The sequence below is a fragment of the Echeneis naucrates genome, chromosome 3 (assembly GCF_900963305.1).
Source record: "Echeneis naucrates chromosome 3, fEcheNa1.1, whole genome shotgun sequence".
Taxonomy (NCBI): Eukaryota; Metazoa; Chordata; class Actinopteri; order Carangiformes; family Echeneidae; genus Echeneis; species Echeneis naucrates.
The window spans coordinates 20,805,709-20,821,073 of NC_042513.1; the positions used below are offsets into that span (position 1 = coordinate 20,805,709).

Genomic DNA, 15,365 nt, shown 5'->3' on the forward strand with positions numbered 1-15,365 from the left:
CCTTTTTTTAAAGATTGTGTATGTTCTATCTATACTTTATAACTTCATTATTTGTTGAACGCTCTTTTCTTCTTTGTACAACCTTACTTTGAAAAGTAACCATAAGCACATCTGCATTGTGCAGTAAAACAGATGTTTGAAGAAGAGATCAAATTGAGTAGATTATGCAGAACTACAAATAAAGTACAAATGTTCCATCTAATTCAGGTCATCATAGTACTGATAGTGCTGTAGCTAAAAAACAAACACCCTGATGTAGCATGAATGAGAATGGACAATTGAGGTTTCTGTGGACTCAGTCCCCCCATAATAACTCTCCAGGCTAGGATCAGACACAGGCTAATTGCTCTCCAGGCTCTCCTGGAGAATGGGGGCTCTTCTTTGGAGTCACAATCTATTAGGTCTATACCTTCTTAACACAAAGCACCCCCGTCCCTTCACTTCTATTGTCTAAGCAAAGCAGAAAAAAAGAAAAGGGACATATGCTGGCTGTCAGTCCAGCTGTCAGCATCTGTCGTTCCGCAGCCAGATGCTCTGTGGACTAGGAGCACAATCCATCCCTCCAGTCAACTTATCTTCAAGGCAGGAGGGGCCATAAATCTGCCCCCCACAATTGCACTGAAAAGTCGTGACCAATAGACCCGTGAAGATAACATGGTTTCATGACCTGACCCAAAAGTTTCAGGTCCCTTTCTTTAAGAAGTTGCTGATGCAATGACTTTGGCTTTTATTGTGGGGATGATTTGGTGAAACAAAACCATGGATTTGTCCAGATATTGAATCAGAAGCTGCTTTACTCACTCTTCTTCAAACTAGATCATCACTTGCCCAATTGAAACACAAATTCAAAAACCTTTTCTCATACTATTTTGTTGTTGTTGCACATTATTAATTAACCAATTGATTTAATTAGTTTCAAGCACCAGAAGAAGTCCTTGTTGCGTGTGGGCAAGATTTTTTGTATATAGCTATGGAGAATTTCTTATTATGAACTTTTACTGTCCTTTATATGTAAAACAATAAGACAAGACATACATAATCCTGGAGCCCGTTGGCAGTTGTCAGTGTTTGAGTCTCTTGTCTATTCACTTTGGATCTTTTGAGCTTCCTCCTCCTGCTATACTCACTTGTCCTTTTCCCCTTCAGTCCCCTCCTCTTTAAGTTCCTCCCCCATGTTGCCTCCCTCTTCTCCCCACTCCTGACCAAAGCTTGACTCAGGAGAAACAGAGGCAGATGTTCCAGGAGCACACGACTGCCCTCGGCCCTACCCCCCAACACCTCCCATTTGTACTGGATCAGCAGTTAACCCCCGGAAAGAATTGACTATACAAGCACACATACACACATACAAAGAGCACCACTGCCCAAATCTGTACTGGCTCAACAGTTGTCCAACTGAATGAACAACACACACCAACACACATATACACACCAAATGCTGACCAGATCCCCTTAGTGTCTCTGATAGCAGTCACCCTGGGGTCAGGCCTGGTGTCAGCGTCCAGTGACCATGCAGCTGGTCTGGCTAATCCTGCTGCTGCTGGAGGCCACTGGTTCTCAAACTAAAGGCCACGGACCCCTGGAGGCCACAGGGCAGGGAGCTCAGAGAGCAGGGAGTGTGTGATTTGCTCAAAATGCAGGAGTTTCTGTTTTGTTTGCTTTAAGCCCTAATCCAACTTTAAAGGCCATGATGGAACAAAATGTAAATACAAATGTCATATTGAAATGTAAACACTGGGTCAATTTGTTTCATCATCAAATGAAGCTTTGGTACTGAAAAGTCATGTTTTATGTCTAAATGCCAAAGAATAGAGATTTCTATCAAAAAACAATTTATATTTAAATATATATTGAAAGGTAACATGTGAAATGATGAACAAAACTGATTAATTTTTCTCACTTAATTTTCATTATCAAATAATCTTCAGATTTTCATCTTTATTAACTGTCAAAAAATATAATTTTCTCATAATTTTAAGTAGCTTTTTAGTGCAACCAATGACCCAAAATGCAGAGATATCCACCACAAAAGACAGAAACATGCTAACTAAACTTTGTATGTACATTTTGCTTGAAATATTACATCAGTGATTATCAGAATAGGTGGTTTGATTGAAAAATTGTTTTGTTTTTATTCAACGTAAACCTGTCACCCATGATCGAATCTGCACTACATTGTGTACTTTGCACCAATTGTGTATATATTTATTTTGTATATATTTGTATGTATATACTTTTTTCTCTTATTTATGTTTCGATTTTAGTATATTGTTACTGTCCATTCCATGAGTGACACCACCTGCCGGAACCAAATTCCTTGTATGTTGTGAACGTACTTGGCCAATAAAGCTGATTCTGATTCTGAAGAAGTGGAAGAAGCAGTTGTCGAGACATTTAATGTACCAAAGCATATTCACACAGACAACAGGCACATCAACTGGGATGTGTGTGTATGTGTGTGTGTACTACAAGTGTAATTAAAGTTTGGGCCACACATCAAGGCTAACGTGTGTTAAGTTGCTAAATTCCTGACTGGGATGGTAAGTAGCAACCTGAGGTCTTTATGGCTCAGATGGGGAGGGGCCACTAGAGTCTTGTGTTTCTGACATCACTGTTGTTGCTGGGGGAGTCTGATCCATCAAGCCACCAGCCACACATCTCTTTATCATTATAATCAGCACAGGAAAGAGCATATCTATCTATCTATCTATCTATCTATCTATCTATCCTTCCACCAAATGAAACGTCTCGGTCAGCTGTGTTTTTTATCAAACCCAGGCAGAGGGAGTTACATTTGTTCTGGTTCAGATTGAATGATCCAGAGTCCCCTGTGAACTCTCTTTAACTGACCAGACCAAAAGCTGCCGTGCTATGAGCAACAGTGTGTGCACTTGTGTGTTTGGTGTGATGGTGATGATGTGGAGGTTCCCACGACGGCCATCCATCCATTTCTTGGCATGCACGCACGCACACACACACACACACACACACACACACACAGGCCATATGTCCCCCTCATAGCCATTGCATGCCTCCACTCTGATTGGGCCCACCAGTAGCTTCCCCTATCTGAGGTATCTGGACGGAGAGAAAAGTGGAGGGAACATAGGACAGGTGATGGCTGGATGGAAGGAAGAGAATGACAGCTAGGGAGGAGATGAAGGGCAGATAAATGCAGAAATGAAGATCATTCATGTAGAGATGGAGGTGAGGGAAGCCATTTGGTAGTTGGTGGTGCTCTGGTGTTTGGTGAGCAGATGGCCGGGCTCAAGGAGGGGCGTGTCTTGTCCTCGCGACCCTTCACAAATCACACGGCTCTCCCCCGAGGGGCTCGCGACTCGCCGTTCAATAAGAATCAATGGGAATTACTCCGCGAGAGAAAGGGATGAATGGGCGGCGGGGCGCGAGACCTCTTCCTTTGTTGTCCCCCTGCGTGTCACAGAACTCCTGGTCTCACACACACACACACACACACACACACAAACACTCGGACACACACGCGCGCGCGCGCACGGTTACACACACACACATAGACAATAGGAAAGCACTTGAGTTAAACAATCGGCCTCCAGTTAAACAATTTTTTTTACCTCATACGCACACGTGCACACACGCGCGCGCGCGCACACACACACACACACACACACACACACACAAACACACACAACACACCTACGTACGCGCGCAAAGCGAGATCAGAAGGGAGGAGTCCTTGCAGTTTCCTTAAAACACAATTAGAAATCTGGCATAAATTATGTTTTCGGGGAAAATGTCATCTTGATGTTGGGGGGGGGGGGGGGGGGTCACTTTCTACGTACCCATGCCTTTCAGTCACGCTTTGCTGGCGTAATCGGAAAATGTGTGCCACGTCATGGTGATGAATGACTGATGGTATATTGGCCTAATACAGGGAAGGGGAGAAAGAGCACCGGGACCTCTGAAAGTCGGGATGAGTGTAAATAAAAGGCCTCCAGAGAGGGATTTTACGCTACGCCACATAGAAGCATTGTAGGCTATTGAGACGGGGGCTGAAATCAACTGGTTAAATGAAATGAGCAGCTCAGAGCAGCGTCCTATAGCTAAACACACATACGGGTATGTGGAAAGACTGTGGCAGGCAAAGATAATAGTGTTAAAGCTTAAGGTTAAAGGCCCTTCAATCAGCCTCAAGGGGTGTGAAGAGCATATCATGGACACGCAAACACATTAGACATAGGCCTCTCATTTATCTATGTGCTGCCCCAGAGGGAGTTACCGCCAAGCAGGGACATCAAACTGATGCAACGATGGGATGAGACCAGCTCTCACATACATCACTGAATCATTTCTGTTGTGACACCGCAGGGACTTGATTTGGCCGATATTTGACCAAAATAGGCTGTTTTTGTGAAGTGTGAATGAAGGTCTGTGTCACGGGGAACAGCATTAGATCAAAACTGTACAGAGGGAGCCCCCTTCTTTCTCCTCCTCCTCTTCCTCACACAGACGCGCACACACACACACACACACACACGATGCTCACTGGTTTGAGCTCCTATTTGTAAACATTAGCCTGTGTAGCAGCTTGTTCTTCACAGGGTTTCACTACCTGCTCCATCACATTAATAAAGAAATCAATCAGAGGAGGAGGCCCTCAATGGCTCTTTGTTGTGGCGCTGTGTTGTGAAGGTTGAGTGACAAGTGGGACACCAAAAACCAGTCATCTCACAATTCTGTCCAATCACCAACTTCCTTCCCAACCGATAGATAGATAGATAGAATGGCATTTCTTATTATTGTAAACCATGACCTCATAAGGCATGAATGCCTCCATAGTCCTATGCAGATCATGGTGTGAGAGTTTGGTGCTTTTTTATGTTTAATTGAAATGGAACAATGTTCGCAGCAAACCAACATCTTCAGCTGCTCCACAGCCAGAGATGAGCTCATAAAAACACCATCATGCCAACAAGTGGGATTTCTTCCCTACATTTTTTTTTTCCAGAAACACAATGTAATGTAAATTAGACAGTGGCTCCATGTGTAGATGGAGTGTTGTGTTCTCATTATAGTTTGTAACGTCTGCTGGTTGCAGGCTATGCAGCGCATGATGTTTCATCATCAAACATATTGTAAGATAATTGTTTATGCAACTAGTAGTAGCTCTCTCTCTCTCTCTCTCTCTCTCTCTCTCTCTCTGGTGATGTATTATTGTGGGAGAGCAGGTGCTGCCGGCCCAATTACCATACAGCTGAAAGCACAAAGGAAAAAAAACTTTACTCCCTCTACCCCCCCCCCCCCCCCCCCCCCCCCACCCCCCACCCACCCACTCCTTCTCCTCCTCCCTCTCCTCACAAAGTCTCTTAATGACAGCCACGCGAGTGACACACCACCAAGTCTTTTTTACTGCCTGTACCAAAAAGCAAGTGAGGGAAATAGGCTGTACGGGCATGCAGTGAAAACGGTGAGGTGTGCTGGCCTTCAGCCGCAGTGTGCGCGTACTTCTGCGCGTCTTTGCAGACTTTGTCAGCTCATATTTTACCTTCAAGCGCTTAAGGCTGGCCATGTAAACTGCCTGGCATATTTAATATGTGAGGAAAACGTTCTTTACTGGCGTTAAAGTGGTGTTATTAGGTTAGGCTCGACCCAGTGGGGGTGTTATTGTCTCAAATCCAACTTAAATCCCCAGTCACACATACATCAAGAAGTGAATGTACAATGTATAATCAATGAGTATGAGTGAGGAGTTGTTGTCCACATAGGCTAAAATGTGTTAATGGGGGCACATCGACCTGTTTTGGGGGGTGAACATGTGGAAACCACGGCAGGGGGAACACCATAGGAATGCGGTGGAGCAGATGGTCGTTGTAACGCGGCTGGGGCGGCTGGCCGGCTGGGGGACTGAACGGGCACAGGGTTTCCATAACCCCACGGACGGGCAGCCACCCCCGGGACCGACTGCTGCCCATATAAATCACTTGATGTTGCGATGTGGAGGATTTTGTGCAGAGGTTAAAGAATTTGTCGGAATGTAAATGGGCCCTTGTGTGTTATGCTTCGGGGGGGAGGGAGGGAGGGAGGGAGGCATCAGGGGAAGCGGAGGGTTGTTGCACATTTAACAGCTCAGTAGCCATTTGGTCTGTCCCCTTTGAGAGAAAAAGAGGAGTGGGGGCGGGTTTAGAAAAGTTGTGTGCGCCCCCTCTCCTCCCACCCTCCCCTTTCTTTGTGATGGCCCGGGGCGGACTTGTGGTGGTGGTGAAGGGAGGGGAAGAAGAGAAGCAGAGGCTCATTTGCATCTTATTACCCCGAGCCTGCTGGCCCGGTATAAAACCCTGTGCGGGGCAGGAGACCCATCAGACAAACACGCTGTTGGTACCGAGAGAAGCGGAGAAAGACGGGAGACCTGCTTTCTGTGCACATCAGCATATCATGATCAACCAAGTGGAAAAATAAACAAGACCATCCAGAGCTGCCTCTTTCTCGTCCGCCGATTGATTGGAATTAACTCTTACGGGGATTTCATTCACACTTCTGCCAGGGGATCCTTCTTTTGAGGATTACTTTAAATTATATATATATTTTTTATACCCTGTCTGTCTAAAAAAAAAAAAAAAAACAAACAACAACTTGTGCCTCATATGGGAAAGTAGAGGGGCAGAAGACAGACGCACTTGAGGAAAAGTGTCCCTTCATCTTCTGTCCTTCACCTTAACTGTGCCGGGAAGCTCTCCAAACTTTCTCCATGAGTGTTTGAGCCGGGCCACTCGGACCTGCGGAGCTTTCACTGCTTGTTGAAGGGCTGTCAACACAATGGGACGCCTGTCTCTGCTCCTGGTTGTCACTCTCTCCCTGCTCACCTGCCAGGTAGGTCCACCGTAGACCCATTATAATGTTAAAAAGGTATTGAACCAAACGCTGCCGTTTATCAGCGCGGTTGATGTTTTGCATGCCTTCTGCCATCATGTGCAACATCACCTGTCTCAGACGCACCGGACTGACCGGGTTTTGCGCGTCGCCCCTCTTTAGGTTTTGTGCTCCGGAGTGTTTGAGCTGAAGCTGCAGGAGTTTCTCAACAAAAAAGGGGAGACGGGGAACGCCAACTGCTGCCCCGGAGGCTCTGCCCATCCGCAGGGCCAGCAGCAGTGTGAGTGCAAGACTTTCTTTCGGATCTGTCTGAAGCACTATCAGGCCAACGTCTCCCCCGAGCCCCCCTGCACCTACGGCGGGGCCGTGACGCCTGTTCTCGGCTCCAACTCCTTCCAGGTTCCGGAGACCAATGCGGACAGCTTCACCAACCCCGTCCGCTTCCCCTTCGGCTTCACATGGCCAGTAAGTGTTACTGCTTATCACTCACATAATCTCCCCATCGGCGAATCACCGGCGCTGTATGAGGCATTTTGTCTTTAAAAGCATCAACTTTCTGTGTGAGATTCCCGTGATTAAGTCTGTAGCCTTTACAGGTTTGTGATGTGCAGTTACTGTCTGATATTTCTGTCATGACTCTGTTCCATGATAAATAAAAACTGTGCAGGCTGTGAAGTTGCTCCTCAGGGACAGATTAGCTTTGAAGAGCGCAAAACGCAACAGATGCTCCCAAACTCAACACTTGTGAGGGTCTTTGTCAGCAGTGTGTGAGAGGGGCTATTGTAGTATTTCTGTGCTCTTTGGTGGGATAAAATGGGGAGGGGAGGAGGGTTGGTGTGTGTGTGTGTGGGAGTGTTTTCACCAAACGCCTCTCTCCTCCGACCAGGCGTGGTGGGAAATTTAACATCCTCTGAGTTGGCACATCATTGGCAGCGCAGCGTGAAATTCCGCCTCGTTTGGTTTTACGGCGGTGTCAGAGTGTGATAGTGGCAGGGGTGTGAAAAGGGAGCAGGTAGTGGCCCTTATTAGGCCCCTAATCAACACGGGAATTAGGTTGTGAAGTTTATTGGGGGGCTTAATGGCCCTCTGCTCCTCTGCTGAGGGAGGGAGGCCTCCAGGCCAAGCAGCTGTTGACTCTCTCTGTCTCTCCTCAGGGGACATTTTCACTAATCATTGAAGCTCTGCACACTGACTCCCTGGACGACCTGACAACAGGTGGGTGGCAGCCACAGAAGGCAGCAGTGTAACTCAAAGACAGGCCAGAAGGCTAACAGTGACCTTATGTTCTCTCAGTTGCACCTTTTTCACTCACTGCTCAGTGGCTGGTGCTTAGCAGGACACAAGTGTTTTATATGTTTTCCCTTGCACACTTGATATTCTACACCAACACCTTAATTTCCCTTATGTGGGAAAACACTAAATGTTTAGTTGTATTAAATCACAATGCACATCCTAATTTTCCTGAATCACGTGAGGTGTTTTATCACTCAAACAGCCACTATTTGGCATGAATCAAGTTTTTGTTTTGTTTTTTTGTTGTTGTTGTTGTTTTTTTTTTTTTTTTTTTTTGCATTATTTGTATTCATTTATTTTTTTCCTAATTTCTACAAACTTGGCTTCATGATGTTTAGCAACTTAATTTAGAGACCGCTTTCATGTCTTTTTTGATAGCAGGTTCCTTTAACTAACAGGGAAACAGCCTAGCTGTGGTTTTTGCAGGTGCTCAGTGGTGTGATATCTGCTGCTGTTATCTTTATGCCCTGCTCTTATCGCTCTTCCCATCACGACTAACTAGCAGCATGTGTGTGTTCGCTTTGGAGATGATGGAAAATCACAGCAACACCACAATTTTTATTGTGCAATTAGTCTGATTATAAGGAGCAGTGATCCCAATGTCAGCATTGTTTTATTTCTTCCACCATTTTACTGGCTTTGACCAACTAAAAAGCCTTTTTCTTATCACATACTGCTAATGTTTGTACACAGAATGGGAATATAACCGATTACTTGAGTCAATGACAGAGTGTAGAACCCACTATGCACCCATGCACAACTTCTGATTGTTCAGCAGAACATGCTACTTCTTAACATTTGTTCATAACACTAAAAGTGAAAAAATATGACCAACCCTTCTCTTTTGCAGACAACCCAGAGCGTCTGATCAGCAGGATCACCACTCAGCGTCACCTCACCGTGGGAGAGGAATGGTCCAAGGACATGCAGATAGCTGGCAGGACGGAGCTTCGATACTCTTATCGCTTCCTGTGTGACGAGCACTACTACGGCGACGGCTGCTCTGTCTTCTGCCGCCCTCGGGACGATGCCTTTGGGCACTTCACCTGCGGCGAGCGTGGAGAGATCATTTGCAACTCTGGCTGGAAGGGACAGTACTGCACTGAACGTAAGTTCGGTGTTTGATTTTCAATCAAGCAAAACTTTTCAGGTGGTTAGCTCAACACCTATAAAAACCATAAACAGAATAAAATGAGGACAGGAAACTGTGCGGCACCTCAGTAGTATTGGACTTAATATTTGAATTCACTCACAGCTGCTTGCTGGATAGGTAAGTAGTGGTGATGATGTGAACAGAGAACTTGTGCTCCCAGAAAACTTCCTCATTACATGAGTAATGATATTGCACTTTTACGTAAGCTTTACAAAAGAGTCAAAACTGTGAAGAGCCACAAATTAATACTGGTGAAGCTAGACTTTCTAAGACGTTTCTGAAACTACTTTTCAAAGTGAATTTCCCCAACAGTCATTGGCCTATCATTATTGTTTAGGACCCTCCACCTCCTAATGCAGGGCCCGTGTGCAACAGGCGTCAGTTAGTTATCCCGTAGCTCCAGAGGCCTCCATTCTAATGAGCCGCACTGGCTCCTCAGTAATTCACACGCCGCGTGCCTTCCATTAGACCACTGGGGCCTCCTCGCCCCAAACCTCCTCCCCGATTGGCCAAGTGGGGGTCCTGTATTGTTGCTTCCCGGGCTGGTGATTGGCCAAGCAGAGTTGTGTATTGTTGTGGAGGGGGCAGCTGCTCGGTGAGAGGAGACAATGGAGCAGCTGTCTGGTGGTTAGCTCCACACAGACCAGCTGGCCCTGGGGGGAGGAGAGGGGAGCGAGGAGAGACGGGAGGAGCAGAGGATGGAAAGGAGAATGTGGAAGAGGAGAGCAAGAAGAGATGAGGAGAAGAGAGGGGATAGGTGGATGGAAGAGGAAGGGAGGAGAGGTGGATCAGAAAGGGAGGGGGTAGGGGGGCAAGGGTGAGAAAAGGGACTTCTGACCCATAGTCAGGGGGAGAAAGGAGGCTTTGTGTGAGATGCTTTTGTGTTAGAGAGCAACCATGTTAAAGGAGAGGGCTTGTTGGCTGTTTCCCCCCTTTGGTGACCAAAGCTGTCGTAGCCCCCTGTGGGCTGTTAAAGCTGAGAGGAAACATTTTCGGCAACCTTTGCAGTACCCAAGAAACACCAAATTTTTGTGCCTGTGGCCAGGAGTGAACTGATGATCCCAGAGGTTTTATCCTTTGGCCGCTAAGTTTGGTACAGAATCGCCAAGCATGGTTTACTTAGCCAATTAAGCGGCGAGGAGAAGGAAGGAGGGAATGAATGAAACTGTAGACAGACGGCCCGATATGTGATCAGGTGAACAGAGTGGCCATGACAGGCACGACACCAGACAGGCTGAAAGGCAGACAAACAGATAAGACGGCCAGGGCGCCAACCAGACAGGCAGGCAAACAGTCAGCAGTTTTAAAAGGCCTCATGTGAATGGGATGATAATGAAGGGCAAACGCTGGATTTCTCTTAATTCACCTGCCACCATTTGTTTACTCCCTGCAGCGATCTGTCTGCCCGGCTGTGATGAAGAACATGGTTTCTGTGATAAACCAGGAGAGTGCAAGTAAGTCCAGAAACCACGATCTGTGTGTAGCATTTTCATTCATCGAAACTGCTTTGATATTTTTTTCTCCACGTCAACAGTTTTTAATTAATGTTGTGTTCCCAGGTGTCGTGTGGGTTTCAGTGGGCGTTACTGCGACGACTGTATCCGTTACCCCGGCTGCCTCCATGGCACCTGCCAACAGCCCTGGCAATGTAACTGCCAGGAGGGATGGGGTGGGCTTTTCTGCAACCAGGGTGAGTTCATAGAGAGACTTACTACTTTTTGTGACCCTCACTGGGCCTCAGTTCAGCCCCCTTTGTTCCATGTTTAAACTGTGTTGTATATAAAATTTTGTTTATTGTTGCTGTTTCCAGATCTGAACTACTGTACGCACCATAAGCCCTGCCTTAACGGAGCCACTTGTACCAACACTGGCCAGGGCAGCTACACTTGCTCCTGTCTACCTGGGTACACAGGTGCCAGCTGCGAGGTCCAGGTCAATGAGTGTTCTGGAAACCCCTGTCGTAATGGAGGCAGCTGCACCGTAAGTACCGAGCGTCAGAAGTGGTGTGTTGATTTGAATAAAACGAACAAAAAACCCAAAACAAAACAAGCCGATTCAAAGCACAAGGTCTCTGTTTAACTGCTGCTCTCTTCCATATATAGGATAATGACAATGGCTACAAGTGCACCTGCCCGCCTGGTTTTTACGGCAACAACTGCGAGTTGAGTGCCAACACTTGTGCCGATGGGCCGTGTTTCAATGGCGGACGCTGCGTCGACAACCCTGAAGGCGGCTATTTCTGCCAGTGCCCGATGGGATATGCTGGTTTCAACTGTGAGAAGAAAATTGACCACTGCTCCTCCAACCCCTGTTTAAATGGTACGTTGTCTTCTGTGGGCTCAGGTTTGACTTTACTTAAATCAAGGAAGTAAAATATTGGAAGACTAACACTCAGTCTTTGTCCCACGCTCTGCAGGTGCAGAATGTGTGGATCTGGTGAACTCTTACCTCTGTCAGTGTCCTGAGGGATTTTCTGGCCCAAACTGTGAGGACCGCAGCAGCATCTCTGGATTCTGTCTGTCCTTCCCATGCCAGAATGGTGGAACATGTCAGGAGGGAGCAAACGGCTACACGTGCACCTGTCCTCCGGGTATGTCGCCAAAGATCTGCTTTGTGTGATTATGCTGGCATATCTCGTTTTTTCATTTTTTATTCTTAACTCTTAAACTCTGTTCCTTCTGCAGGTTATACTGGCAAAAACTGCAGCTCCCCGATCTCCCGCTGTCACCACAACCCCTGCCAGAATGGCGCTACCTGCCATGAGCGCAACGGTCGTTATATGTGTGCCTGTGTACCTGGCTATGGTGGACACAACTGCCAGTTCCTCTTACCACATAAACCTGGGCATCAGCCAGTTGTGGATGGCCCAGACCGGCGATATTCTCCTTCAGGAAATGGAGATATTGAAGAAGAGGAGGATGACGACACCAGATTCCCGTGGACAGCTGTGTGCGCTGGTGTCTTCCTTGTTCTTGTGATGCTGATTGGCTGCTCTGTGCTGGTGGTGTACATTCGGGTCAAACTGCAAGAGAGACAAAACCACCACAGTGACAGCGTCCACAGCGACAGCCACGAGACCATGAACAACCTGACGACCACAAACAACTGTCTCCGCAGTGAAAAGGAAGTGGGCACTATGATGACAATGTCGATTAAAAACACAAACAAGAAGGCAGAGTACCATTCGGACCTGGCTGGATCGCTGAGCGGCCTCAGTGGAATCAGCGGGCTCAACGGATCTGAGAAGAACGGGTTTAAGACTCGCTATCCCAGTGTGGAGTACAACCTGGTGCACGAGCTGCGGCCTGAGGAGCTGGACCTGTGTAAAGAAGAGGAACAGGAAGAACTGGAGGTGAAATGTGAAATGCTGGATGACTTCGACTCAGAGGAAAGACACAGGAAGAGACAGAACAGGTACATAGCTTTTAAAATATACACAAACATCTGCGATGCATTAGCTCAGCTAATCGAGTTAAAAATGCCATTCTTGGGTCATCCAAAATTCAATGGAAATGTATATCTAGACACAGAAATGTGTATCTGCGTTTCTGAATCTGTGATTCTTTGTCCCACAGTGATGCATCAGAGAAGAAGCAAGTGGAAGAGCCAGCAAGCTGCAGCGAAGCGAAGTATCAGTCCTCCAGCGATCTGAACTATCACGCATCAAATGATTATAAATATCAGGCCACCAGTGAGTCTGAATACCAATGTCCCAGTGACAGCAGGTACCAGTGTACCCCAGACACCAAATACCAGTCCGTTTACGTCATATCGGACCAGAAGGATGAGTGTATCATTGCCACGGAGGTGAGTACGCAAAAAAAATTGATTTACTTACATCAAAAATAAAAAACACACGTCCCATCAGCACACACTAAACACTGGTGATGTTCTCTCTGTTAAAGGTATGATACCAGTCCAGACCAGTTCAGCGGTCCACACACACCAGCCCTGAGCAGTAGAGCTCAGCTTGTCTCCAGGAGGTTCTACTCCTGCTGTTTGCTGCTGTTCCCTGGGATTTATACCGGAGGACTTTGAGCCAAGGTGCTGCTGAGTCAGCACGGAGTCAGTACCGACTCAGAAAGGACTTAGTACTAATTTAGCACTACGGGTGAATGCTGGACATTTTATGTCCTCAACGGATGATGGTCTGATGCTGACTCAGTGCTGTGGACGAAGTACCAACAGACAGACAAACTTTGAACAAACACCAGTTTCTGAGCGAGTCGTGTGGTCAAATGATGACTGCTGGAGAACTGACAGAGAGCTTGTTTGATGTCTTTTGCAGTACTGGATGATTTACTCCTCGTACCAGAATGAACTCTTCTCTCCTGATTAAACAGTGGAGTATTGACTTCGATGTTGACCGATGATATTGTAGTACCATGGAGTACTGATTGAGTGAACAGTGTAGTACCTTTGGAGTACTGAGAACTTTTGTAGTACTGTTATGTGCTGTGGTTTTACAATGCAGTGTCATGGATATTGGACAGTTCATGCTCTGTGCAGTGCTGCAGAGTAGATGATGGAGCTGTAGTGATGCTAGCAGCTAAGAATTCATTCATTCATTCAAAACAAATCAATAAATTTGAGCTTTCCTGATGAAAAAAAAAAAAAGATAAAGCAGTGGGACTTGTAGAAGAGCTATACATCTTTAACCCTGCAGCACTGACAGAGACGGTGTCGGCTGAGCTGGTTCTCAGCAGAAAGTAGAGAACTGAAGACTCCAGTAGTGACTGCAGAACGATCCAACATGGATCCTGTTGGGCCATACTGGCCTTTGACCCCTGATGGTTGTGATACACAGGGCAATGTTTTGGGCAGGGCAACTCAGGAAACACTTTCAGCATAAGAGGACAAAGAGATGGAGAGGAGGTGACACAAAAAAAAAAAAAAAGAAAAAGAAAAAAGAAAAAATAGAATGAAGTTTAACACAAATTAATCTGTGATTTCTGATGTTCTGTATCAAACTTAAATTGGCGTTTATCCATTTCCAACAAAATTCCTGGATTAGGTGACATTAACGTTGAATCGATGTTGCAGCAACACGAAATTAAGAAATTCGTCTTGGTGATAAAATTGGAACGACCTCTCATGACGCTGTTGTGTTTCAAGGTGAGCCAATTTACGACTGACTAGTCTTAACTGCCAAGACCTCATTGCACTATAGTGGTGTGTGTGTATGTGTGTGTGTACAAAGAGGTGATGTCTTTGTGTGGTGTCAGATGTATGCACTGCCCACTCCTGCTCCCTTCACTCCCTGTCTTCCACTATTAGCCAATAGAAGGACACCATCACCCGACCTGCCATTGGTTAGGATCATTTGTTTTTATTTTATTTGTTATCTAAAGAAAGATGTATTCTTTTAATTTAATTATGTAATTATTGTGTTGCATTTTGTTGTGATGTTTTTTGTTAAACTTGTTATAATTTAAGTTGGATTGTTTTTATTTGGCAGATAATGTATGTATGTAAGTAAGTATGTATGTATGCATGTATGTGTTAGGCACTTGAGACCACTGTGACTGTGTTGTATTTAAGAGAAGAGTCGTATGTACAGAGCCTGTCATTTTTATTACTGGAAAACAGCGCAATATTTTTCCAAAATAAAAGAGGAATGAGATATGAAACATTTTGTGTTGAGTTAATTCATATTTACATTTTTTCATGTGCACTGAAGGAAAGAATTGACAGTGGGGAAAAATAAATTACAGCTTCCTCATGCTAAGTTGCGATATTTGCCATAGCCTCATCTCACACTAATCTAGTGTGCTGACATAATGCTTCCATTTTTATTTAGGGAGGAGATTTGCATCATTGTAAAATGGCAAAGAGAAGCATTTGCAGAACACATCTTGTACGCTGACATTTTTACACATGAAATTCCTGTAAAGGGCAATTGTAACAATTCAGAGGGATTTGTTGTCGCTAAGTGATAGTGTGTCGGTATTTGCATGTGTATGTGAGTTCGTCTGACACAGCAGAAGACTGTCTCCTTGTGGAACCACTAAATGCGACAAAGACACACCCCATAATCATGGACCGCTTAGCTCGCCTCCTCTGAGGCCAGAGCCAT

General features: G+C 45.8%; 1 protein-coding gene across 1 annotated transcript; it reads left to right on the forward strand.

Annotated features, from left to right (window-relative positions):
- Positions 1-6,359: 6,359 nt before the first annotated feature.
- Positions 6,360-14,236, forward strand: dldh (dihydrolipoamide dehydrogenase). The gene is made up of 12 exons (XM_029497811.1): positions 6,360-6,843; positions 7,006-7,308; positions 7,998-8,058; positions 8,987-9,244; positions 10,683-10,743; positions 10,849-10,979; positions 11,100-11,269; positions 11,392-11,608; positions 11,706-11,879; positions 11,974-12,703; positions 12,865-13,096; positions 13,195-14,236. The coding sequence occupies exons 1-12, from the start codon at positions 6,790-6,792 to the stop codon at positions 13,198-13,200; spliced, it is 2,397 nt and encodes a 798-aa protein (XP_029353671.1). The 5' UTR covers positions 6,360-6,789; the 3' UTR covers positions 13,201-14,236.
- Positions 14,237-15,365: the final 1,129 nt, after the last annotated feature.